General features: G+C 43.6%; 2 protein-coding genes across 7 annotated transcripts in view; both read right to left on the bottom strand.

The window, feature by feature from the left end:
* VEGFD (vascular endothelial growth factor D) overlaps positions 1–23,272 on the bottom strand; it is a 35,764-nt gene extending 12,492 nt beyond the window's left edge. The window contains exons 1-3 of one of the 2 annotated variants that reach the window (XM_019417954.2): positions 22,869–23,272; positions 22,453–22,638; positions 4,284–4,494 (exon numbers count right to left, since the gene is read on the bottom strand). In XM_019417954.2, coding sequence (XP_019273499.1) covers positions 4,284–4,494; positions 22,453–22,542 — 301 coding nt within the window. In that variant the 5' untranslated portion in view covers positions 22,543–22,638; positions 22,869–23,272. Of the gene's footprint in view, positions 1–4,283; positions 4,495–22,452 lie in introns of both variants that reach the window. The other variant, XM_053891818.1, reaches the window with a different exon arrangement.
* A 105-nt stretch (positions 23,273–23,377) lies between these two features.
* PIR (pirin) overlaps positions 23,378–27,429 on the bottom strand; it is an 89,797-nt gene continuing 85,745 nt past the window's right edge. For all 5 annotated transcript variants that reach the window (XM_019417957.2, XM_053891819.1, XM_019417958.2 and 2 more), the window contains one exon: positions 23,378–23,695. In XM_019417957.2, the coding sequence (XP_019273502.1) occupies positions 23,583–23,695 (113 nt within the window). In that variant the 3' untranslated portion in view covers positions 23,378–23,582. The remainder of the gene's footprint in view (positions 23,696–27,429) is intronic.

The raw sequence follows: 27,429 nt of genomic DNA, 5'->3' as shown, positions 1-27,429 counted from the left end.
GAAACCAGAAAAAGACACAAGCCTCTGGGAATAAAAAGATTCCATATTTCCCTGTAAAACAGTACTTGCTTTTTCTCTCCTAGTTTATTTTTAAAAATTAGACTCTTCTGCACAGCAAAGGAAATAACCAACAAAACTAAAAGGCAACCAACAGAATGGGAAAAGATATTTGCAAATGACATATTGGACAAAGGGCTAGTATTCAAAATCTATAAAGAGCTCACCAAACTCCACATCCGAAAAACAAATAATCCAGTGAAGAAATGGGCAGAAAACATGAATAGACACTTCTCTAAAGAAGACATCCAGATGGCCAAACAGGCACATGAAAAGATGCTCAACGTCGCTCCTCATCAGGGAAATACAAATCAAAACCACACTCAGATATCACCTCACGCCGGTCAGAGTGGCCAAAATGAACAAATCAGGAGACTACAGATGCTGGAGAGGATGTGGAGAAACAGGAACCCTCTTGCACTGTTGGTGGGAATGCAAATTGGTGCAGCCGCTCTGGAAAACAGTGTGGAGGTTCCTCAAAAAGTTAAAAATAGACCTACCCTATGACCCAGCAATAGCACTGCTAGGAATCTACCCAAGGGATACAGGAGTGCTCATGCAAGGGGCACTTGTACCCCAATGTTTATAGCAGCACTCTCAACAATAGCCAAATTATGGAAAGAGCCAAATGTCCATCAACTGATGAATGGATAAAGAAATTGTGGTTTATATACACAATGGAGTACTACCTGCCAATGAGAAAGAATGAAATATGGCCCTTTGTAGCAACGTGGATGGAACCGGAGAGTGTGATGCTAAGTGAAATAAGTCATACAGAGAAAGACAGATACCATATGGTTTCACTCTTATGTGGATCCTGAGAAACTTAACAGAAACCCATGGGGGAGGGGAAGGAAAAAAAAAAAAAAGAGGTTAGAGTGGAAGAGAGCCAAAGCATAAGAGACTTTTAAAAACTGAGAACAAACTGAGGGTTGATGGGGAGTGGGAGGGAGGGGAGGGTGGGCGATGGGTATTGAGGAGGGCACCTTTTGGGATGAGCACTGGGTGTTGTATGGAAACCAATTTGACAATAAACTTCATATATTGAAAGAAAATAAAAGGCAAAATTAAAAAAAAAATTAGACTCTGACACTTTGATACTTACACTTGTACAGCCTTTCCACGGGTGTTTTGGGGAAATGACTCAATTTTAGGATAAAGACAACTTTAAAGACTTTCCTTGAGCTTGCCATACAACTGTAGAGTTTAGTATGTGTTGGAGGTGGTGGTGAACACCCTCCTGTGGTAGGAAGCTTCTAAAACGACCCCCGGTGAGGCCCACCTCCTGATGTTCACGCCCTTTTACAATCCCCTCCTCTGTGGGGGCTGGGCCCAGGGACTTGATTCTTAGGAAGAGAATACAGCAAAAGTGATGGGAATCTCACTTCCACGATTAGGTTTAAAAAGACTGTGACTTCTGTCTCGCTAGCAGTCTCTGGCTCTTGCTGGCACCCTCTCTCTTTTGCCTTTTCAACTTGTAGGCTCTGATGAAGCAAACCGCCACGTTGGAAAGGTCCACATGGCAAGGAACTGAGGGCAGACTCTGGCCAACAGCCAGTGAGGAGCAGGGACCCTCAGTTCAGCAGCTTGTGAGGAACTGAGTCCTACCAACAATCTCTGAGTGAACTTGGAAGCACATCCTGCCCCAATTAAACCTTGAGATGCTGCCCACAGCCCAAGAGGACGCCTAGACTGCAGCCTCTGGAGAGATCCCGAAGGAGAGACACCCAGCTGGGCCGTGTCTAGATTTCTGATCCACAGAAACTGTGAGATAAAATATGTATAAGCAGCTAAGTTTGGGGGTAATGTGTTACACAGCAATAAACTCTCCTCCCTTTTTACCCCATCTTCCAAAGTTTACGTGGGTCTTTCTCCACGTCATTCTGGATTCCCATAGATGCGAACGTGTTTCTGCCAGAAGGGACAAACAACTGCTCGAAGTGTACAGATATAACATTATTGTTGGAGATCTGACCCTAGGCTCTGAATTATTCCTTCAAAACACCTTTTCCATATCTTTATTCCTCCCCGCTTCCCCTTAATCTTAATATTCCTCATACGTGGCTTCTTCAGTCAGTCACAAAAAGATATTTGGCCACCTGAGAAACCTTGCATATGCTATGCAATCTGCCTTAACTTTGTTTTTTCATAATAAAATCTTTCAACCCAAGACTCTTTTAATTTCTGATTATGAATGCTTATATAAAGAGCCTAAAGGCTATAACCATGAGAGAGAAATTACCAAATTTGGTCTTAATATGAGTATTGTTTAAGTCACTATTATTAATCATGAGTCCTGGGAAAAGCAAGTAGTTGACTTACAAGAATATGCTTTGTTTAAAATTCTACTTAAATGTTGCTTTCCATCTGCTTTTTGTAAGACTAAGTTTTGAAAGTTGGAGTGGTACGAGATTTTAATCAAAATTGTGTGGAACTATGAGTAATGCCACTGCTTAAAAGCTTCATAAGTTTACTGTTCTTTCCTAGCAAAGTCCTGCCAAGCAGGACTGCTGTGCCTCAGGGAATGACCCCCAAATCTGTGAGGAAGAGTTGACAACAAATGAGAAGTGGTGTAACACATTGATTTGATCATTTACTGCTTCTAACTGAGCAAATAACTTCTGATGATTCCCATGTAATAAGAGACATTTTAGAGCTGGCAAATTCCATATTTTTATGTTTTTTAAAATACAGTTGTTTTGTTTTTGTTTTTGTTTTGTTTTGTTTTGTTTTGTTTTATGGTTTCCGCCTCAGAAAACGTCAAGACGCCTGGGTGGCTCAGTCGGTTAAGGGTCCAACTTCGGCTCAGGTCATGATGATCTCACAGTTTGTGAGTTCAAGCCCCGCCCGCGTTGGGCTCTCTGCTATCAGCACAGAGCCCTCTTCAGATCCTCTGTTCCCTCCCCCCCATCTCTCTGTTCCTCCCTTGCTTGCACTCTCTCAAAAATAAATAAAAGCATTATTAAAAAAAAACTGTCAATGTCACTGACTTTTTTTTTTTTTTATCACCTAGTCTTGGTTGTATGGTAAATGCTTGTCTCCCTCCATTTTCATGGAGTATCTCCAGGTTCACCCCAGGCCTTCAGACAGGTAATCTGGCTAAGGCCTTGGATCTTCAGGTGAGGTCGGATCCCTCTGTTTCCATGAAGTCCATGCTAATTGGCCACATAGAAACAAGTAGAGCTTCAAACCTCTGGCTTAAGTGGGTTCTAGGCCAGGGTTCCAACTGTCTCAACTCAGACACACGGTCATACACAAGAGCACAAAGAACCCTCTTCGCACCCATGCCCGCAGCGCTGCCAAGAGATTTATCCCCCGACACACGGCCTTCCCCACAGCTGACAACAGCGGCCTGTGCAACCTCGTCATCTTTTTACATATGGAAACAAAGAAAGATAATTCTAGAAAAAGAGAAAAGAATAATTTTGGCCTGGTGGTTAATTTGAGTTATGTGATAGATGTAACCCATCACTAGGTAATCCTAGGTTCATCAAATCTAAAATGCTAGATCAACAATGCCCCAGTGGCTTGTGTTGTTTTGCTACGTTATCCAAAAAGTCCAATGCCTAACCAGAGGCCCCGTGACAGTGTTTGGCAAGCTTCATTCATTATGGCACAGTACATATACAGACAATGGTTTTCTTAAAAAGAACCTCCATATCTTACTAGGGAACAATCACCCCCTTTATTTCAAATTAGGTTAGTTCCTAGTCTGGAGTTTGGATTCTTTTGTTGAGAGGATTCTCTGCCTCTGTCATCTAGTAATACTGATATGCATTATGACAACTCAGCTTCCAACTTCTACTTTTCATGTTTGCTAAAAAAAAAAAAACAAAAAAACCCAGAATTTTGAAGACATAAAAGAAGTGAAACCTAATTTCCTCATCTTTAGTCGATGTAGATGTGGTTTTTTCTCTATGAAGAATGGTCTTTCTAGGTTTGTTTTGCCCTGGCATCTCTGAGTTAAAATATAGTTGTGAATTTTAAAGTGTTCTCTTGCATCGGTTTTCGATCTCAAAATCATGTTGAATATATTTCTCTGCAGAATCAACGTAGGAAACGTAGGGTTCTCTGCTAACGCCGAGGCTATGAAATCAGGCACCCCGTTTCTTCTCCCGGACCCGCGCCTGCCCTCCTCAGACCCTTGGAAGAAGCTGGTGCACGTGTTAGTATCTGACACACTGCAGAACTGGCTTCTGGCCACACGTGCGTACGCGCGCGCCTACCTTTTAGGGTTTCAAGGTCGTAGAAAGTGGCCGCAAACCTGGTGGCCCGATGGGAAGCCGAGCGGGAGTCTGTGCCGGTCAAACTCGGGAGCTTCAGTCGGCATCTCCACAGCTTCCAGTCCTCGAAGTGTGTGATTCGCAGCAGCTCCTCCAAACCGGAGGCCGCCCTGATCTGCTGTTCAGACCGTTCTAAGGTTGACCGAGACGCCCGCTGTCAACAGACAAAAATACTGGTTTCAAAGCCAGTTACTAAAGTTTTAGTGTGTCCTGACGGCCCTCATTGCCGACCCTTAAAGACGTAAATGGAGCTGAAAAGAAATTAGAGAGATCGTTCAAATGTACACCGGTACCTAGGAAAACTACTAGCGAGTATTTTTGATTCACATGCTGCTCATTGATGATTGAATCAAAAAAAATGATTCCCCTGGGTTCTCGGGACATTTAAAAACAGTACCATAGTGGCCGGAATGGTGGACTTCGAAATGCTATATCCCAGAACCTGGGAGCGTGACTTTACTGGGGCCAAGGATCTTTGCAGAGGTAATTACTGATCATGAGATGAGATCATCCTGGATTATCCAGGTGGACCCAAATACAAAGACAAGCATCCTCTTAAGAGCGAGGGAAAGACATGGACACAGATGAGGTTTTGTGAAGGCGGCGGCAAAAGTTAAAGTAATGCAGCCACAAACCAGGAATGGCCCGGGGCCGCCAAGAGCTGGACGAGGCAAGGAAGGATTCTCTCCAAGAGTCTTTGGAAGGAGCACAGCCCCGCTTACACCTTGATTTCACATTTCTGGATTCCAGAACGCTGAGAGAATAGAGTTCTATTGTTTGAAGCCACCAATTTTGCAGCAGTTTGGTACAACAGCCACCGGAAACTAGTAAGGATTTTAAAATCACACTGTTTTTGTGACCGGAGCCGATGACCATTGCTTTCATCTCTGTTATCTGAGAAGCTGGCCCACAAAGTCCTGGGGACCCTGCCTATAGTCCCACAGGAAAGAAAGGTTTTAAGACCTTGATAACCTGAATTTTCTAACTTCTAACCCTCTGAGCCTTTCACTATTCCCGTTCACTATTTCACAGGCATCTTTTTTTTTTTTCTGATAAAATACACTTCCAAAGTTTATGTTGAAAATTTGCTTTCTGCGCAACTACACGGACCGTATTGGCTGATACAACGCACGGATGTGTGAGACTCCGCCAATACGGTAAATTGTTCAAAATAAGGGGCTTGGTTATACAAATATGATACATACGTACAATGAAATACCATGTGGTCATCAAAACCAGTGATGTAGACGTACATTGGGACAGAATGAATTGAGCTCCTCCCTGGAATGTGCTGGAGAAACGATACAGCAGTCTGTCTATCGTCAGGGACCCAGATTTTCACCTGCTGAGCCTGTGCTTACTGGATCTTTGTTTTCCCGGGCAGCTGGGATATGCGGACCGAGGGGATTTTTAGAGCTGGGTGAGGGGGGAGCCAAGGGACCAGGACAGCTGCAGGGTGGTGCTGAAGAGGGTGAACGGAGAGATGGGTGTCCGCTGCCTGCTACAGGGGAAGGAACGGTGGGGAAGGACAGCTGAGCAAATGGAACCTTCAGGAAGCCTTGCGTCGAGTGGTGTGATGTACACCCTCCTCCACTGTGCCTGAAAAACTTTAGTTAAAATCTGCATCAATAAATCAAAGTTTTAGGAGCAGGACTTTTTGTTTTTAGATATGATGGTAGATACAGAGTGTTGTCCAAAAGCGGGGTGCTCAGAAGAGCAAGTGTGGTCAAGTCATGTATGATTCGGTTTTTATATATTTTAAAATTGTTTGTGTGTGAGGGCGCCTGGGTGGCTCAGTCGGTTAAGCAACCGACTCTTGATTTTGGTTCAGGTCATGATCTCGAGGTTTGTGGGATAGAGCCCTGTGTCGGGCTCTGCTTGGGATTCTCTCTCTCTTTCTCTCTTTGCCTGCCCATCCCCCACTTGTGTGTGTGCGCTCTCTCAAAATAAACATTAAAAAATAAAATAATTTGTGTATAATGTCCTTTGTGTATGTATGTATACATAAACAATCATTGTTAATTAATCATACATGTAAAATTATATATATGTAAAATTATATATATATATTATATATATACTACCTGGAGGGGTATATATGAAAATATAAACACTGATTCCTATTCTACATCAGGGACTGTCAAACTACAGCCCCCTGGCCTAATTCAGCCTGCTGTCTGCCTGTTTTATGAATAAAGGTTTATTGGCACACAACCATGCCCATTCATTTTACATATTGTCCATAATGGCAGGGTTGACAAGTTGCAAAAGAGACCTTCACAGCAGATTCAATCTTGAGGCCAACGTCCTTTCAAATTTCCATTCTTTATCTTTTCAGGCATTATGTTTTTCATTATTCCATGTGTTGTTTCAATTCTAGTTTTGAAATATCTACCAGATATATATTGGAGCGCTTTAATGATCGTACATGTCTCTTAAGTGTACTTTCATATTTATCTATTTTTTTCCTCCCTTCATCTCTCTTCAATGTGTGAAATTAATTGGTTCATCTTCCCAATCACCAATTCTCCAATTGTGAGTTTAGTAAGTTTTTAATTTCAATCACCATATTCCTAATTTCAAATATTTCCACTTCATTCTCCTTCCTTTTTATTTCTGTATGTTTCTTCGAATTTGTCATTTTATGAATATCATTCCTTTAATCTCTTTATCTCATTCCTAAATACACTTATTTCTTCAAATTGTCTTATTTTAACTTCATATATATGATTTATATCCTGATTATTAATTTTATTGGCTTTCTTAGCAATAATTACCTCTGTGATTTGGAATTTTGTTTAGTAGTTTCATCTTCATTGGGAGTTCATTTTTTTTTTCTCCCTATCCTTTCTTCATTTAGAAGTTCTGTGGTTGCAACCCCTGACTCCCAGGGCCCTGAATCCAGAATCTTATTGAGTATGACTCAGGGACCAGCCTGGTTCAAGTCCTGGTCTCAAGGAAGTATGTGCTTCTGCTGCCCCTAGTTAAGCAGTTTCATGGAAGACACGGCTCCAGGCAGCAAAGAGCAGTAACTTCCTTCCGCTTCCATGGAACTGATGGAGTGCACTCATGGAACCCACTACCCGCTGAGGTTGAATTCTTGGTGGCCTCCACCTTCCAGACCCAGAGTGCATCAGTTTGGCAGCTTCGGCTTCATGTTTTTTAAAAGTTTATTTGGACTGAGATGCAACTGACACACGGCATGGTGTAAGTTTAAGGTGTACGATGTGTTGATCTTTTCAGCTTCACGTTTTGGTACCATTTCTGCACATGTTTGCCATCTGCCGATGTTTATGATCATTTGATCAATTTTATATTTTACCTATAATTGCTATGGAGTATAAAAGACCTCAAACCATGAATTGGGAAGGTCATCTTGCTCAGAAGTTTAGATATGAACGTGTGTGTGTTTAACAAAAGGGGAGAATCTTGAACATGTTTATAAGCTTGAGGAAAAGAGGCAACAGAGAGGAAGACACCGAACACACATGCAGGAGAGAGAAAGCAGAGGTGCTGGTTTGACCTAAGTTGCAGAGATAAATGGATGAATGGATGAGAGGGTCCCCTTCTGAAATAGGCTCATAGAGAATGACATGGGTTTATGCACAGCGAGACTGCCTGGGATCTAGGATTTCTCACTTGTCCGTGAAATTTAAATCAGGGCAATTTTCTGGGAGTGAGGGGAAGAGGAAGCTTGAAGAACAAAGATAGGGTTTGTGGAACCGGCATCAAATTTAAGCAGCACGCCACAGCCTCTTCATCTAGGAAATCTGGGGATGAAACTGAATAATTGCTCATGTCTTGAAGCAACTCTGAAATTCATTGATTCTCCATCAGGGCCCATTTGTCAATGGCCTCCCATTTCCTGATTATTCATTGCCTCTTCACAGTTCAATCTCTGAAATACAATTTTGTTACATCATTGCTTCCGCATGAAAATAATGAAACCAATCCAATAGCTTTTTATAGGTTTTAAAAATTGTACTATATTGAAAGAATTTTTATTTATTGAGGTAAGTTTCATTCAATACCATCCATGAACATAGAAAGATGTACGTTTTCACAGTTCTTACAGATTTCAATTCAATCTCAGAAATCTTTTTAAACTATCCAACTGAGAACTCAGGAGAAAATATCAAATCTCTGGATTGAATTAAAGGCACTGAAACGGCTCATAGGACTTGCCTCATCATAAAACATGCAGTGTTTACTCAAGTACTCAGAGTTATTTAAGCATACTTCAAGCCTCATAATTTAAAATCTAGTTTGAAATAGCTGAGATATTGCAGACAGTCATTTTGCTATTGCAAGCGGAAATACTATACATAAATACAACTCAACATAAGCAGACACCTGACAATTCATCGGGGGATACGTCTACAAAGGGTCAAAAATGGCTGGCTGGCTGTTGGTTTCCAATAGACTTTCTGCACTAGTTGATTTTTGTGTAATTAACGTTGTTATCTGCTTGGGTAAGACAAAAATTAAAATCACAAGGTGTGAATATAATCCCAAATGTATATATAAGCCATTGGTTTCAGTGGTTTTAAGTACCAAACATTTGCCAAGTACGTTAATCATGATTTTTCCCTCTTTTCTAGTGGAACCCCTAATCAAAACTAAAATAATTAGAAAGTACTCAGCAAGAGGAAGGAAGTGAAACAAGGTTACCAGATCTCTGCTGTTTGTTACAGTAGCACCGTTTTGTGTGTGTGATAATTAATCCAATGCTATTAGCAATTTCACTCCTAGATAACAAATCATTCTCTGATGTCCTGGCCACCACAAGCCAGTTTTGAAGATGTGAGACTTAAAGTCTTTGTAACAAGATTTTACTCTTACTTGAATGTACACTGTTTTCTGCACTACAATAGGAAGGGTAGCCATTTCTCCTCTTGTTAACCCCCAAGTTCACATGGCACTCTGCCATGAGGAAGCATGAGCATCTCCACAGCTCGGGCTTGGTCAGTAACCTGGGCCAAGGGTAACTGAAACGGCAGGCAAGATGTTCGGAAAAGTATGGCGGCTGGGTTTGTAGGAGGAACTTGGAAGAGTCCACGTTGTGGGGAAATCAAAGGCCTCGTGGACGCCTACTAAGTTAAATTCTAAATCTCTGTCCCCTCTCCTCCTCAAAAATATCTAGTCAAGGAACATACTCAAAGAGTAAACAAAGGCATGATTGGGGGATATCAAGGTGCCACAGTGCGAAGATCAGTGGGAGGGCCACCGTGGGCACAGAGCCAAGTTTAAGAGTGGGAAGACTGGCACATAAGATGAGGGAGAGGTTGGTACAATGAGGTACCACGTCACATCCATGAGGATGGCTACAGTCAAAAAGACTGACAATACACCAAGTGTTGTTGGGGAGGCGGAGCAGTGGGAACCCTCTTACACTGTTGATAGGATTCAGCAGTTCTTTAAAAAGTTAAACATAAATTTACCATATGACCAACCCATCGCACTCCTAGGTCGTTCCCAAGAGACAGAAAGTAGATGACTGGCCACCTGGGGCTGGGATGGAAACGAGGGTTAACTGTAAAAGGGGGCACAAGGGATCTTACGTGGATGATGGCTGCTCAACTCAGTAAGTTGCTAAAAATCATCAAATGACTTAAAACAGGTGCATGAGTAACTTTTATGGTATGTAGATTGTGTATCGCTATAATTATTTAAAACCAAAAAGAGGAAGGACTGGAAGCTCGAAGGCCAGGCTACTTGTACCAGTTCAGGAGGCAGTGGGAAACACCAGAGAGCCGAGTATTAGTAAGCATCCCTTCCTCGGGTTTGCTCTTTTGTTCTTGCTCTCGCCGTGGTCCATGCCGCCCCCCGCCTCTGCTTGGCGCCCTCCCTCCCTGTCCAGTGGAACCCTTCTTGGCCAGATGTTACCTACTCAGGGAAAAGAGGCTCCCCCACAGCTCCCACCCCTGCCTGGGTCCCGTCCCTAGGTCGCATGGATTCACAGCACCCCATTTTTCTCCTTCCCAGCACCTACCACCACTGACACTAATGAATCATTTGTGTCCTTACTTGCTTAGTGTTGGTCTTCCTCACTGGGTTGTAAGGGCAGCAGTGATGATGGGTCTTATTTATATAGCAATGGTAAGAGCTACATACAAAGGTATTAAATAAGTGGAAAAAAATGATTCATTGCACGCTATAGAAAATCTAACCCAGAGATTGTTCACTTGTTCAAACTACCTCACCTATAAGTGTCTTCCTCCGGGTGTCCTCTCTGCAAGTCCAAAGCCAGTGCCGCTTGTTCGATCAAGCTATGATGTGCCTAAGTTAAACGATATCATTTAGGAACACATTGCATTTCCCTTACGAGAATGTGATCTCTTTGAGGGTAGAACACGTCTGCTTCATCCTTTTTACATAATAAGCACTTAGCACATCTCTGATGAGGAAATTTACGAGTAATAAATACACACATGCTTTGACAAATAGCAATTCGGCCTAGGCTTGTGTGGTCTGTTTAATGTTTTGTATAGAGTAGTGCTTCTCAAAACAATGTGTGCATGAATCACCTGGCCCTCTGGTTAGAATGCAGATTCTGATGCAGGAGGTTTGGGGTGAAACCTAGGAGGCTTTTTTAATGTTTGTTTATTTTTGAGAGAGAGCACACACATGAGCGGGGGAGGGGCAGAGAGAGAGGGAGACAGGATCCAAAGCAGGAAGGAGGCTCTGCGCTGAATGCGGAGAGCCTCATGTGGGGCTCAAGTTCACAACCCGTGAGATCATGACCTGAGCCGAAGTCAGACGCTTAACTGACTGAGCCACCCAGGCACCCCTAGGATGCTGCATTTCTAACAAGCTCCGGGGTGATGGCGATACCGTTGGTTGGCTGATCACACTTGGAGAAGTAAGGGTTGGGAACAGAGGTTCTCAACCTCGGCTTCGCCTTGAACCTACCTGGGAAGAAGCTTCAAAGAAATACTGATGCTTTGGGATCCCATCCTCAGAGATTCTCATTTTATGGGTCTGGGCCGCAGCTTTGCCATCAGGAATTTTTTTAAGGAAAACTTCCTGAGGGTTTGGTAGTCTTAGGGGAAGCTGGGTGGGAGTACCTAGGAACTCTCTTTACTATCGTTGAAACTTTTCTGTAAATCTCCGAGTAGTTCAAAATAAAATTTATTTAAAAAATCTTCCCAAGTGATTTTAATGAGAACCACTCATTTGGAGGATGGTGCAGGCTGGTTTAAGTCCAAAGACTCTGGTTAGTGCCTGAGGTAAATAAGTACAAGTCCATGCAGTAGGGAATAAATGGTAGATGCACGCTGAGAAATAATCCTACTCTTTAAGCTCTTCTGGGTTACACCTTGGACTCAAATTATTTGCGCGTAAGTATCTTGATTAACTGGATTTCCAAAGCCTTTCTTAAGTCATCTGATGGTCTACCAGCCCCCAACCTGTATGACTTTTTCAAGATTGAAGACCAACGATAACCTTTTCCAGACAAAAGAGCGTGCAGTCAGCTGCCTTTCCTGCCTGAGACCATCCTAAATGACATAGTAAATTGCTTCTCAAATTCCCAAGGACTCAAAACAACCCATTTGTCAAAACAGAATAAAAAATAATAGGTAGTGCTTTAACTTACTGGAATTCAACAGAGAGGTGTAAATTGTAATCTTTTCACAAGGTGGTCCATAAAAGTATTTGAAAGAAAATATCAATGAGGAGTAGAAACATGGATGCCTAGGTGGGAGGAATATGGCTTGGGGTCCACAGCCAGGCTCAGATCCTGGCTCCGAGCTCTCAGACGTTCAGTGAGGAATTTCGGAGTGGAGCCCTTGACTGCTTGCCTCAAAGAGCCGTGAAAAGCTTTTCTTAGGCCATCCAGTCCCATGCTATTAAGAATCCTGTTCTAGATATGGAAACAGACCAGCTCTGCAAAATTCCTCTCTGGACCTCTTGACAGCGTTGAGTCTACGATTCCCAGCCTTTTAAAAACTGTTGATGCTATTTTGTCCACCATGTTGGCACTGTGTTCAGGAAGTGTGGTAATAAGGAGGTGGAGTGAATAGGATTTATATCTTGGGAAAATCCAGAAGCTTCTGGGTGAGCTATGCAGAGAACACATTTCACAAGACTTTGCTTAGGGATTTACAAGTGTTGCCTGGGGCCACAGTAATAGAACTGGAGTTCAGGGGCATCACAGCTGTCAGCACCTTCCTTCTGCAGTAGGTTTGGGGAAGTGGGTCAGGTTGCAATGCAAATAATTCTGTGCTCCCTCCACCTCTTAGGAACTTCTGTTTTGCTGCGAGAGCATTTTGCATTTCATCTCTAACGAAATGTTTAAGGCTTAGCCAAAACCCCCAGAATTTTCCTGGTTTGGGTTCTGTGTTGCACAGTCATATTCCCAGCTGTCCTCCACAAATATTGTTTCCCCTGCCCCCTCAATCCCTGTTCTCGCTCTCCCATGTGTCAAGGAATCTACCCAGGCCATGTTAGACTGCTGAGTCCAAATGAAGTTTTCCGACTCTGCTTCCCGTAGCTCCCAAGTGAAAATAACATCCCCTGACAGGAAGCTTTGCCTGACATCATAGACCACAGCTAACTGGAGAGGGGACCACGTGGATGTGAATTGTTCGAGACCGGTTTTGAATGGGAGAGCACTCTGGAAAACGTGTTGGCCATTTCTGACAAAGTTCAATATACACTCACCATATGATTGAGCAGTCACACTCCTGGGAATTTGCTCTTGATAAAGGAGGACTTAGGGTTCACATACATCTCTTTACACTAATGTTTATAATAGCTTTCTTCATAGCAGTCCCCAAGCTAGAGGGGCACCTGGGTGGCTCAGTCGGTTGAATGTCCGACTTCAGGTCAGGTTGTGATCTCATGGTTGGTGAGTTTGAGCCCTGTGTCGGCTCTGTGCTGACAGCTCAGAGCCTGGAGCCTGTTTCAGATTCTGTGTCTCCCTCTCTCTCTCTCTCTGTTCCTCCCCCACTGGTGCTCTGTCTCTGTCTCTCAAAAATAAATAAATATTTTTAAAAGTTAAAAAAAAAAAAAGAATCCCCAAACTGGAAAGAACCCATAAGTCTTTCAATGGGTGAGTGGTTAAACAAATGGTTCCATCCATCCTGTGAAATACCACTTAGCAAGAAAACACAATGATCTGGTCCATGCAGCACCTTGGATGGATCTGTAGGGCATCAGCAGTGGAAGAAGCCAATCTCAGAAGGTTAGTTACTGGAGGACTCCATTTATGATGTTCTCAAAAAACCAAAATGATAGTCATGGAGAAAAGATCAGAGGTTGGGGGGAGGGTATGACTATAAAAGGATAGCCTAAATGAATGTTTCCCTATCCTGAGTATGGTGGGGGTTACACAAATCTATACATGTGTTAAAATTCATAGAACAGCACACCAAAAGGGAAAAATACTTTAAAAAATAAAGTAGGCTGCCTTTGAATCAAGGCACTGCTCGTTTTTAGCTATTTGACTGAGGGTCAATTATTCCTTCTCTAAGGCTTGGCTTCCTCGTTTATAGATGGCAAGGCTAATCGTGCTCAACTCAGAGAGCTGATGTGGAGATCACACGAGGTCATATGTGGGAAAGGGTCAGGCATGGAGTCGGCACTCAGTAAAGTTAACTTCTTTTCTTTCTTTTCTCAGGGGTGGGGCATCAGGTCCTGTGCTGCAGTGCAGGGGTCTGTGTTTTATGGCTTTGATTTCCCTGAATAACCAGAGAGGGGAGTTTGAAAAGAACAAGATGGGGAAACTTCAATCATAGTAAATAAAAATTTAAAAGAGAAAAACCTTTCCAGTGTAAATCAAGGACAAACTTCTTCTTCTCCTTCTCCTTCTCCTTCTCCTCCTCCTCCTCCTCCTCCTCCTCCTCCTCCTCCTCCTCCTCCTCCCCCTTCCTCTCCTTCTTCTCCTTCTTCTCCTTCTCCTTCTTCTTCCTAACACTTCTTGAAGGTATTTTCAGATGAAAGGCCAATTTCAAAGTAATCTGTTCAGGCTTTACATATGTCTTTATAGACAGATGAGAAACAACCCACTTCTTTTTTTTTTTTTTTAATTTTTTTTTAACGTTTATTTATTTTTGAGACAGAGAGAGACAGAGCATGAATGGGGGAGGGGCAGAGAGAGAGGGAGACACAGAATCTGAAACAGACTCCAGGCTCTGAGCTGTCAGCACAGAGCCCGACGCGGGGCTCGAACTCACAGACCGCGAGATCATGACCTGAGCCGAAGTCGGAGGCTTAACCGACTGAGCCACCCAGGTGCCCCAAGAAACAACCCACTTCTTAACCCTTTGCAATCTGTTATGATGGTCTGGCCTTACCCGGAACAGATGGTACCTACTAGAATGGGGCGCATCAACTGAGGGCAGGGAGGAGAATGCATGCTTGCTAATAATTACTGCTGGGGTTTCTCAGAGGGAGCCGGCCAAGGGCCTGGTCCTGCTTCTCTGAAATCGAGGAACCTGGCCATCTGGGGGCCTCATGCTCCCAGTGGCTCTCTCGCTTACACAGTTCTGTATTGAAATGCATATATATGAGAAACCTAGGGTGTTTAATTAAACTTGACTAAGGAAAGGAATTGCAAATGCAAGGAAATCGTGTGTGCGTGTGCGCTCACGTGCACGCACATGCGTGCATGCATTTCTGTGTGTGTACATAGCCATTTGGGTATTTTAAGGGGATACTGGAGGGCTAAGATGCCTGGGACCTCCACATCCTCCAATTTGATGACTACTGTTGGTGGTTTTCTCCCCAGCCAAATGGTTTAGCATTTGGGGAGATGTTTATGCCCCCTTCATATGTTTTAAATCCACGCTCTAATCAAATGCCTCTGCTCCCATCTGATACATCTGTGATGAGGAAACGTGAGGCAGATGCGTGTGGGATGGGCTTAGATGGCAAAACTCAAAGGGTGCTCTGAATAATCCCAAGAGTATATATTCCTGTTATAGTTTCTTTATCACTGATCTCAAAGCTCAAGGGCCCAGTGCATGAGGAAACAACTCAAAGCCTTCATGGTAATTAGGTCATTGGCTAAAAACAATTCCACAGCTGCCCCCCAAAAGGGGGGAATACCTTTCTAAGTCCTACTGATATTGGGTCATGAGACTTACTTTGGCCAATGGGATATTACGAGACATGACACAGAGTACGGAAATGTACTCAGGAGGGCACTCTGCTACATTTCTGCCATTACAACTACCTGCTTCTGCTAACCCGCTGATCCAAGGAGGATGAGAGGCATGCGGGGCAGACCCATATTCAACCGATGGCTTGAGCCTTGATTGTGACTCCCAGCTGACCCACAGCAACATGAGTGAGAAGAGGTTACTGACGTTTGAAGCCAGTAATTTGGTCTGTTACACAGCATTATGGCAGTGACAGTTAACTGCTAGAGCCCTATTTCAGCCCAAGTGTGACACAATCCATCAGACGGGCACAAGATCTTTATGCAAAACCTCGTGTCCTTTTGGCCAGGCGGCCCCACCGTACTGCTGGCAGTCAGCCCAGTATGCCCCCTTTTCCTCTCTTCCAAAGATGCAGCGGTCCCATATCAACATTCCATGGCTCTCCTTCTCTTCCTCGCCAATATCCTCTGCACTAAGATGCCCAAGGATCCCCAGTCTTGCGGTGATGGTGTAATTGTGAACCAAGCACACCATGGCAAAGGCTGCTTTTACTTTTTCATCCCACTCTGTTCTTTTTGAGGAGATCTTAATTTAGAAAGAATTCAGGGCATTCATTCAGTCAAAATTACACCCTTCTTAACTCTCTCCAGAATGGAACCATAAGCAACAACAAAATATTCGCCCTGCCAATATTCCACAAATGTCATGTTCTCTCTCCAGAATCAACTTTGGCCAAACCTAGATTTCAGGAAAGCAGTACTTTTCTCCAACACGTGATTGTTATAGTTATTTAGGTAACAATGAATGACCAAAAAAAATGACTCATGAAAATTTACATTATTAAAGCTCCAGGTGTTAAAAATGGTCCTTCCCACAGGCCAAAATGAACCTCTTGGCTGTTGGTAAGGCATGAAAATAACTAAGACATCTTTATTTTATAAAAATGTCATTTCCACTCATGTGCCTGGCAGGTGGTAGGCATTCCACAAATATCTACTGAGCTGCGTGGATAGCCTTCCTTTTTCCAGGGAAAAGGAGCCTACTCCTGAACAGCAGAAATAAACTTAAGGGCCTTCCTTCCCCGATTCTACCCCAGTACCCAACCATGGTTGTCTCCCACCTCACAGATAAGTTCAGAAACATTGAGAAGCAATCACAGGTATGTTAGTCATTAATACCCTTCGCCAAATATTTCCAGCCTTCTATCTGCCGAGCACATGGAAGGATGGCATCTCCTGCTCCCCTGTGGTTGGATGGAACAGTGGGTCGGGGGGCTGTGACCAGAAGCGGTAACAGGTCACTTCCTGGCCAGAGCATTTAATTGCCAGGACAAGACTCTCCGGGGCTCCCTGGCCCTCTGTTTCAGTGATTAATGACATTCAAGATGTGGATGCTCAGCCAGCTTCATCCCGAAGTGGAGCTGACCCTGAACTAGCTGGGACGGCCGTGTGGTATGAGCCATAAGTAAGTCTCAGTTGTTTATGAGCCACCAAAATCTGGGGGTTGCTTGTTACTGCGGCACAGCATGGCCTAGGCTGACTGAAAAGTATCTGACCGGAGTACTTTGCCATAGTCTAGCACGTGTTCACAAACCACAAATCACCAGATGAAAACACAGACAGCACTTCTCCGGGATCTCAAAGATGAAGGAAATCATCACGGCGTCCATGTTTTACCCATGTGGCCCCACACTGCTTTGCCCATCTCCCTTTCTGTGACCAGCAGGTTAGAATATGGGCGGAGGTGACGTCTTCTATAACTGGCTCCTAGGAGTGAGCACCTTATAGAAGGGCTTGTGGCTAAAAGGACACTGCAGGATTCTTTCCTAGCAACACGTGAACCCTCTCTCACCCCGAGGAAAACAGCACAGGGTGAATATACGGTCTTATCAAAAATGCTTCAGGGGATGCCCGGCTGGCTCAATCAGTAGAGCTCGTGACTTTTTTTTTTGTTTACTTTTTATTTGAGAGAGTGCAAGCAAGCACAAGCAGGGGAGGGGCAGACCGAGAGCAAGAGCAGGGGAGGGGCACAGAGACAGGGAGAGAGACAGAATCCCAAGCAGGCTCTACACTGACACTGGGCTCAAACCCACGAACGGTGAGATCATGACCTGAAGTTGGACGCTTAACCAACCGAGCCACCCCGGCTCCCCAGCATGCAACCTTTTTTTAAAGTTTATTTATTTATTTTGAGAGGAAGAGAGACGGAGCAAGCGAGTGAGCAGGAGAGGGACAGAGAGAGGAAGACAGAGAATCCCAAGTAGGCTCTGAGCTATCAGTGCAGAGCCCGACATGGGGCTCAATCTCACAAACCGCAAGATCATGACCTGAACCAAGATCAAGAGTCGGACGCTCAACTAACTGAGCCACCCAGGCACTCCTGGCAACTCTTAATCTCAGGGTCGTGAGTTTAAGCCCCATGTGGGGCATGGAGACTACCAAAAACAAACAAACAAACAAACAAACATGCTTCAGATTGTAAAAAAGTGAAATCAGACAAGCCACAGTGAGAGCAGATGTTGGAGACTGCTTCATGCAACAATTTATAACCTGGGTATCTCCCACCTGGGTGAGATACTCCCACCTGGGTATCTCAAGATCCTACAGACCTTGTCCATCAGTCAGTCCATACTTTTTCTGGCATCTACTCTATTACAGGCTTTGTGCTAGGTGACTGGGACACTGAAGTAGACCACGCAAAGTTCCTGTTCGCAGGGCGCCCCACAGGCAGGACTGGAGAGGCCGGTGAGCTGCTGCCCCCTGCTGGCCGCCCTGTGCTCCGCGTCCAAGTGGCTGCCATAGTGGGAGAGGGACTCTAGCTGGGGCTGGAGCAGCAGTGCTGGGCCAACACCAGGGAGCGCAAGCAACTCCTTAAAACAAAACAAAACAAAACAAAACAAAAGGAAGAGAGAAAGAAAAAAAGAAAAGTTCTTGTTCTCAAAAAGCTTTCCTTCTAGTGGAAGATGACAAAGTAATAAACGTATATGCAAACAAACGAAAAATGTCAGGTACCGGGCCGCCTGGGGGGCTCAGTCGGTTAAGTGTCTGACGCTTGGTTTCGGCTCAGGTCGTGATCTCACGGTTCATGAGATCGAGCCAGACATCGGGCTCAGTGTTGACGGCACGGGGCCTGCTTGGGATTCTCTCTCTGCCCCTCCCTGCTTGTACTGTCTCTCTCTCTCTCTCAAAATAAACAGTCCGAAAAAAATGTCAGGTACCAACACAGACTATGCAGACAATAAAATCATGTAATGATACAGATCAGGGTTGACAGACTATGACCTGTGGGCCAAATCCAGCCTGTACCCTGTTTTACTATAGCCCGTGAACTAAGAATTCTTTTTTACAATTTTAAATGGTTGAAACGAATGAAAAGATGATTTCATGATGCATGGAAATGATATACAATTCAAATTTCAGTGTCCACAAAGTTTATTGGAACACAGCCACACCCTCTATGATCCGTCCCGGCTACTTCTCCAACCTCAACAACACCTGTGGCTGTGGCCCCCACTCCCCCTACTGCAGCCACACCGGTCCCCTGGCTGATACCCAAACACCCAAGCCACCTCCCTGTCCTCCCCCATGGTCAGCGCCCAATGGTTGCCTTTGCCTGCCTGACTTCCTTCAGGGGTCTGCACAAGTGACATCGAATCAGAGAAGTCTCCCCCGCCCATCACTCTGTCTCTCCTCCTGCTTGATTTTCTCCACAGCACTACCCCTGACATGTTAGAGATTTGCTATTGCCTGCCTCTCCCGCCTCGCTTGGAACAGAAGTTCACGAGAGTCAAAACACGGTCTTCTTTCCTGTTGCATTTCCAGCACTGAGATCAGTGCCCAGACGTAGTAGGCTCGCAACAACGAAGTAAATGAATTGTCAAACACAGTTACATTGTAACGGGAGGCAAGGGAGATCCTTTACCAACTGGGACATTACAAACTGCTCAAAGCTTTCCTGATGCGGGGGAGGCCTCAAGGTGTCTTGTTTATCATGTCCTAGTATCTTGGTAGAGATTATAAGAACTAGTGGCAAGAGAGAGAAAAAACTGGACTAACCATAGAAGCCACAAAAGAAATGTCTCGTTTCATCTCCTCTCAGTCACATCCAAGTGGTAGGAAGAGTTATGCTTAAAAATGTCCTCAGAAACAGGGGCACCTGGGTGGCTCAGTCAGTTGAGTGTCTGGCTTTGGCTCAGGTCATGATCTCACCATTCGTGGGTTCAAGCCCCACGTTGGGCTCTGTGCTGACAGCTCAGTGCCTGGAGCCTGCTTCAGATTCCGTGTCCCCCTCTCTCTCTGCCCTACCCCTGCTTGTGCTCTCTGTCTTTCAAAGATGAATAAACATTAAAAAAAAATTTTTTTTAATGTCCTCAGAAACAAGGTCACTGTCATTTGTGTCCCTACTTCTCTAGGACCTCCAGCCAATGTGCCTGGCAGCTCGGGATCTTATTATGTCAAGCTCTATGTGGAAGCATTCATGCGTCCAAATACTGTATTTTCGTCCCACAAAATGTCTTTATCAGCTGGTTCCTAAAAGGGGTTCCATAATGGAACTTGTTCAACATTCACCATTACTGTTATTTTTTTTCTTAGGGTCCTATAGTAAAGGTTTATCCACAAGTCCAAATCAGGATTTTTATTTATTTATTATATAATTAAAAAATTGTTTTTAATGTTTGTTTTTGAGAGAGACAGAGACAGAATGTGAGTGGGTTAGGGGCAGAGAGAAAGGGAGACACAGGATCCGAAGCAGGCCCCAGGCTCTGAGCTGTCAGCACAGAGCCCAACACAGGGCTCGAACTCGTGAAATGTGAGATCATGACCTGAGCCGAAGTCAGACACTTGACTTACTGAGCCACCCAGGCACCCCCCGTACTGAATTTTAATTTAAATAAGAAGAGCATTAACATTAAGAAATATATTCTTCTTAGATTTTCTCTGAAGAAAAAGGGGGTAAAGGAAAAGTCTAATAACCAACATGATACACCTCCTTATCCCTCACACTACCCAGTCACACCTATGCCAAAACTTGTTTACTCTAGGCGGGGCTTTCCTTCACATCAGAAACATTTAATTTAGCGAGGGGTTGGGTGGGTTTGAGCACAATATATGTAACTTCAGTTTTTTAAGAAAAATTTTTAATGTTTATTTTTGAGAGAGAAAGAGACAGAACATGAGTGGGAAAGGGGCAGAGAGAGAGGGAGACACAGAATCCAAAGCAGGCTCCAGGCTCCTAGATGTCAGCACAGAGCCCAACGCAGGGCTCGAACCCACAGACCGTGAGATCATGACCTGAGCTGAAGTCAGACGCTTAACCAAGTGGGCCATCCAGGTGCCCCCATACCTTCCCTTTTTACAAGAAACTCAGATCTATATGAAAAAATTGCTAATGGTGTTACATATAATGCTGCCTCTTCCATTTGCAAGGACATATCTTCTGTCACCTACAAATTCAAACAGTTTCCTCCGCTGCCCCACTAATTAGGTTCATGTGTTACCAGTAAATTTGAACGTTTTAAAACCCCACCGTCCCCGGGACACCTGAAGAATTCTTGGTGTGCAAAGCTCTTTAAAAGAGCTGAACAACCTAAAGAATATGACTTCTTTCCAACAATCCCAAATCTCCTCTTGTAACTATCAAATATAGTGACGGTTCAAAGTAAAATGAAAACATTTTTAAAATCCGTGGAGTAACACTGGCGTTGGGGGCAGGGGGAGAAGCTTCCAGAGGCCCAACACATCTAAAGGACTCCTGAGTTTTATGGACTTAAAAAAGGTGATCAGCCTTGAAAAGTCTTATTTGCTTGAAACAAGTCCAATTTTCGCCGTCACCTGGGCTCAGAAGCGGATTCGTTTCTACTTACCATCTGGCAGGGAAATACGGAGGGCGGGCTGCGGTCAGTGAGGTGGGGCTGAATGGCTGGGAACTCTCCTGAGTGCATTTGGAGTTCAGAAAGCTAGAAAGATTTTTTTTTTTTCTTGGAAAGCTAGAGAGACTTTCTTGCTTTAGAAAGACATTAGCAGACTGCTACACCAGGTGGCCGCCCCTGAGCCCAGCGTTCAGTCTTTGTTACAGACATACCATAGGTGTGTTCAGTCACTGTACGGACATCTGCGCTTGATGGGACTGGTACTAAGACTTTTTTACCCAAGGACCAATTTTCCCCGGTTGGGGGCGATATCACACCTGCTGAAGATGCATGTCCTAACAACAGCTACAGAAACTCAAGCTCATGTTCGACTGTTCACAGCCAGGAATTCCTAAATCCGTAATAATTTAGCACTATTTCAGTCCAAACAAATCCAAATCATTTTCAAAATAAAAAGCTGAAGAAAACAATGTAATCTACAAAATACATAAGACTGGGCGAAATACTGCTCAGTCAGTAACATTCCAGTTAATTCTTTTGTGTTACTCTCAATTCCCAGGCTCTGAGACTTGCCTGTAGAACTAAGGATTCAATTACTGTTGAGTCTTACCCATTTCAAAAAGCAAACAACCAAACGACTTCCAAGAAAATATTTTTCTAGACGGTGGCAATGGGTAATTCTAGAAAACCAGATAAAAGTCATCTGTAGAAAGCACTGTAGTTTTGCGATTTACAAATGAAATTAACTAAACTGACTAATGTTTGCTGCTCCCACCAACCTGAATAAATGACTCACACAGTTATCTGGGTCATAAAAACAAATCAGTGCTTCATTAGAAATTCACTCTGCCATCTGCATATATGAGGAGAAACTTACCCAACCAAAGAGTCCCGAAAACTCATTCATGTTCTATTACATCTCCAGAAAAAAAAAAAAAAACAGCATTTTCAAATATGCATGGCAAGAATCTCAGTAAGCCTAAGATCCAGAATACTCATTAGCAATGCAAGATCTATCCTGTCCACTACAAGGAGCGTTCTGCGCTTTTATATTTTCTAGAAAATGAGGGGCAAAGAAAGTCCTCTGTACAAGCCAATAAAAAAAAAAGCTGCATCACATTAAAATGATGCCACCTACCTTCACCGTTCCATGTTCGTAACTGGAGCCCTGTGCCAGGTGCAGATAAGACATCATGAAAATATTCACCACGGCCCACTGTCTGTACATTTTGAAGATTTTAATATCCACTGATTACCAAGCAGTTGACATCAGGCAGCTAGAGAAAACTGTTTCAAAAGGCATTCTCCGGAAGGAAAGGAAACCCTAAGAGTTCACATGGAAAAACAAATCATCAGTTGTGATCAAAATCCAATGAAATGACTTCAATTAGTCAAGGAACGTTTCTGCACAATCTTATGGGGGGAGAGAGATGAAAAAAATTTTAAATGCTCTCATGCTCCAAAAATAATCAGAAGGTGGACATGACTTCCACTGGACATGAAAAAGCACTCCAAATTCATGTCACGTCCAGCAAATTAAACAAACAAACAAACCTCTCCACCCTATGCCCCGGGTTCTAGTTGCTTTGTAAGGAGGTGGTGCGGCCACCGATGTTAGCAGCTACAAGAAGCCTGGAACCCAATTCTGGATTCAAACTTTTTTTTTTCACAACCCTCATGGAAGGTTGCAGAAGTATGTGTCCTAAATCTGACAGATTTTGGCAGAAAATGCAGGGAAGTCTTGGCTGTAATCCTGTCGCGTCCCTACCAATAGCAGGGCAGTTTTCAAAACTGACTCAAACCCTCAGGACTGCTGTTCCTTTAACGCAGATAACCTGTAACGTGAAACCTCGGCACACAGGCGTCAATGTTGTACCACAATGCATTGTTCAGGAAGGGACCTCAGATGCTCACACATCTACTGCCAGGGACACGCAGAAAGCAATCAAATATGCTTAAAAAACTTACCTGTGCACAAAAAAAGCACATGAAAAGCCAAACATGCACAAAATGACTTTTTTTTAACAGAAGCTTAATAAGTTAGGTCAAATTAAGAACACTGATTTTTAAAGAAGCAACAATTAGGTTTATTTGCATGTACCGGGAAATACCTCACGTGCATTGCTATCAAAACCGTGTTATCACTTTAGTGTGCAATTCTTTAGAAGCACTGGCTAAGTCAGCTTTGGAAACAGAATATGCTGAATGGATGGATGCCACAAGTGGCAAAATTCTAGAAAGTACTGAGATCTGCTTTTGTGCTCTTCACTAGTTTCCAATCTTTGATTTCCAGGTTTTGGCTCGTTCAAACCCATTTTTTGCATTTCTGAAATCAAGGATGGCCTGAGAAATCTCTTCATTGGTGTTCATCACAAATGGACCTAGGGGAAAAAGAGACATTCAGTAAGTTCTGGGTGACGATAATATTTTCTTCTATCACTATAAATGGTATATATTTCTAGAGTTCTTTTTTAAAAACATTTTTAATGTTTATTTTTGAGAGAGAGAGAGTGAGAGAGTGAGCACGAGCAAGGGAAGGGCAGGGAGAGGGAGACAGAGGGAACCCAATGTGGGGCTCGAACTCACGAACCTCGAGATCATGATCTGAGCCGAAGTCGGACACTTATCCAACTGAGCCACCCAGGCGCCCCTGTATTCCTAGAGTTCTTAATCTGAAACTGACCCAGGCATACCTAAAGAGTAAAAGGTTATTTTGCAGCATCCAATCCCTGAGAACTAGAATACAAGTTTCTTGACCAGGACTGTGTACGACTATAAAGACCAAACTCCAGATACACAAATGCAATTGCATCATCCACTCACCCCTGGGTTTGGTCCTATCAAAATCATTTTTATAGTTGTTAGTTTTTCTTCTTCTTCTTCTTTTTTTTTTTTAATTGAGGTGTAACTGACAAACAACATTAGTTTCAGGTGGACAACGTAATGATTCAATATTCGTGTATGTTGTGAAATGATCACCACAGTAAGTCTAGTTAACATCCATCACCACACACGGTTATAAAATTATTTTTTCTTGTGGTAGGAACTCTGAAGCTTTACTGGAGTTGTTAGTTTTATAGCATTAGCCGATGTCAAGAATTGAACCGATCTGATGCAAGGAACTGGCAAATTTCATCATGGTTTTGGGGGTCTATGCAGTATACAAGGCTGCATACTTACATGAGGAGTTTAAGTCATCTTTGACCATTTGCAGCAACTCACTGACAGTAAATAGGAGGTTATAAAAATTACAAGTCAGGGGGGCTGGCAAACTTTTTCTGTAAAGGGCCAAACAGTACGTATTTTAGATTTTGTGGGTCAAACAGTGCCTGTCTCAACTACTCAGCTCTTCCGTTGAAGTGCAAAAGTAGCCACAGACAATAGGAAAGTGAATAGAGATGGATGTGTTCCAATAAAACTTTACTTACAAAAACATGCAGTTTGTTGGCACCTTTGTCTAATTCCTAGGTTTGGAGGATGGGGGTACAGTGCTAGAAGGAGGGATCGAAGGGGGAAAAGAATGAGGCGCCTGACAGGCAGGAAGAGGGCAGACTCCAGTAGGCTTTGGATGCCTTCTACGGGAAGAACTGTGGGGGTAATTCTGCAGGTGATCAGGGGTCACCCGAGGGTTAAGCAGATAGTAATGTCATCTGATTTGCGGTTTTTGAAGATTTTGGCATCAGGATAGAGACGGTGTGTGGCCTAAGAGGCTGAGTTTTGGTGGTGGAACTGTTAAGGGCAGCTGGGATACAGGACACAGGAGGCTGTGGGTACAGCAAGGCGTTCGGCTCTGGATACTGTGACATGAAGGCACTGGAGACAACGGAATGGCTTCCTGGCAGAGGGACTTGATATATTGTCAGAAACAAGGATCTGGGGCTCAGGAGAGAAATTTCATCCGGAAACAGACACTTGGCCTATATCGGATAGGAAAGAGTGAGGGAGCCCTGATGTGCAAGATAAATAATCAGTCCAAGAGGGCACCCTGGAAAAGCCAACTTTTAAAGGACACACAGAAGAAAGGGAGATGGAACTCAGAAAATGAGAGCAGATCCCGGGCCAAGGACCAATTTCTCGCACAACATAACATCACGACAGTTTGGACTCGTGGAGCATCTCTCCTGTCTCCCAATTATTTTTCTGTAAAAATGGTGCACTTCTGGGCTTCCATTTTGACACTCCCCTGGGGTATTCTGCCGTGCTTCTCAATTCAGAATGTGCACGTGAATCACCCGGGAATCTTATTAAAATGCATATTCTGATTCAGGAGGTCTAGAGTGGGGTCTGAGACTGCATTTCTCACTAACTTTCTAGTGATGCGCATACTGTTGGTTCATGGACCACACTGGGAGAAACGCGGGAAGCAAGCTTGGAGCCCCCCAACACCGAGCTGAGGGAGCTTGTCTCCTCAAATCCTTAAGAAGGAGAAGAAAACTAGAACCAGAGAGCAGGTTTTTGTTTTTCTTTTCCTTCCGTTTTTTGCATACTGTATCACTAAGTTTCTTATTTTTTTAAGTCGAGGTATAATTGATATACCTTGTATTGCTCTCAAGACGGACGACGTAATGATTCGATATTTGCAGATGTTGCGAAACGATCACAATAAATCTAGTTAATATCCATCAGCACACACAGTTGCAGATTTCATTTCTTGTGATGAGAACTTTTAAGGCCTGTTCCCTTAGCAACTTTCTAACATGCACTATAGTATGATTAATTGTAGCTGCCAGGCTGTACATTCCATCCCCCAGAAAGCATGCTTTTCAATTGATCAACTCTACGGGTTATAGACGTGCAAATTATTTGATAGTTATCAATAATCTCATAAATACTCTTTCAAACTACAGTTTTCATCTTTTCTCTAGTTAAACCTTTACACTGCCTCCCGAGTAGTAAAAATGGCGTGAGTTCAATCTCTCGTTATGTAGAACCTAGGTGTGGCGGACAGCACAAAACATGGGGTCAGAAGACCAGGGTTCGAATCCCAGCTCCACTACTAACCATCGTTTCCCATCAGGGAAGCCACAGGGCAGAGCGACGGGCAACCCAACCTCCTAAGGTTGCCCTGAAGAGTAGGTGAATTTGCGGCAAGCACTTGGACCAATCCTAGTAAATGAGACATGCTACCCAAGTATCTGTTAGGTAAATAAATTAAGTATATTGATTTTGTTTCCCTCACTTATAAAAAAGGCCAGGACTACATTGATGCTGAGGACATTTCCTATTCCAACATTCGACGACATTCCATGCTTAAAGGTCCTTAGCTAGTTCATTACACTGGTACTGGTTCCCAAACAGCCGGAAGATGGTTGTGGCTGTCTTTCAATGTGCACAGGTAGAAGAAAAACTTTCTGGGGTTTAAAGAGTTATAAAAGAGAACTAGCCAGCCAAACAAGATGCTTTGCCTCTCATTAACAGAGATGTCAAGGGATGTATCTATCTGGTCTGGTTACTCGGAGTGTGAACGTATGGCACGTGCAGTGTTCCTGAGATCCAAGCCTCTGAGACAGGCGTCGCCTAACACAAATGGAGGACGGCTCCGAGCAGTCCCAGCGCTTCGGTCCGTCACCGAGTTTGGTCAGACTCTGGGTTTTCCTCATTGGTGCAGAGGAGATCATTAAACTCAAAAGCCTCAGATCCCACACATCCTTTGTGCACCTAAATTCTAGTTGCTGTTAATAAACATCGTGACTCCTCTCAATGTGTCTTCAGGCTTTCTCCAGAAGAACAAACTATTTCGGCCCTCTTCCAGCAAGATAAAAGGAAGCAAGAACCACGAGCCTTTGGGGTGGAAATTGAAGCATGCAAAATGGAGGTCAGATGCTACATGCTTAGTGGAGTACAATTTAATGTTTTTCCTGTAAGTCATTAATCGAACAAGAAAGAATATTAAAAATTTTTTTTTATATTTTTAAATAATCTCTACACCCAGTGTGGGGCTCGAATTCACAACCCTGAGATCAAGAGTCGCACATTTGGCTGCCTGAGCCAGCCAGGCACTCCACAGAAGAATAGTTTGTAAACTATCAGTGTTCTTTAAATGTATGACCAGCTGGGTTTTTTTTTTTCTGAAATCATGGTTTATGTGTGGGAATTCATGCAAGGCAATATAATG

Source organism: Panthera pardus, unplaced genomic scaffold, assembly GCF_024362965.1.
Source record: "Panthera pardus isolate Hobbes unplaced genomic scaffold, ASM2436296v1 HiC_scaffold_27, whole genome shotgun sequence".
Classification (NCBI taxonomy): domain Eukaryota; kingdom Metazoa; phylum Chordata; class Mammalia; order Carnivora; family Felidae; genus Panthera; species Panthera pardus.
The sequence above is the reverse complement of the archived record's forward strand: the minus strand, read 5'-3'. Positions and strand labels throughout refer to the sequence as shown.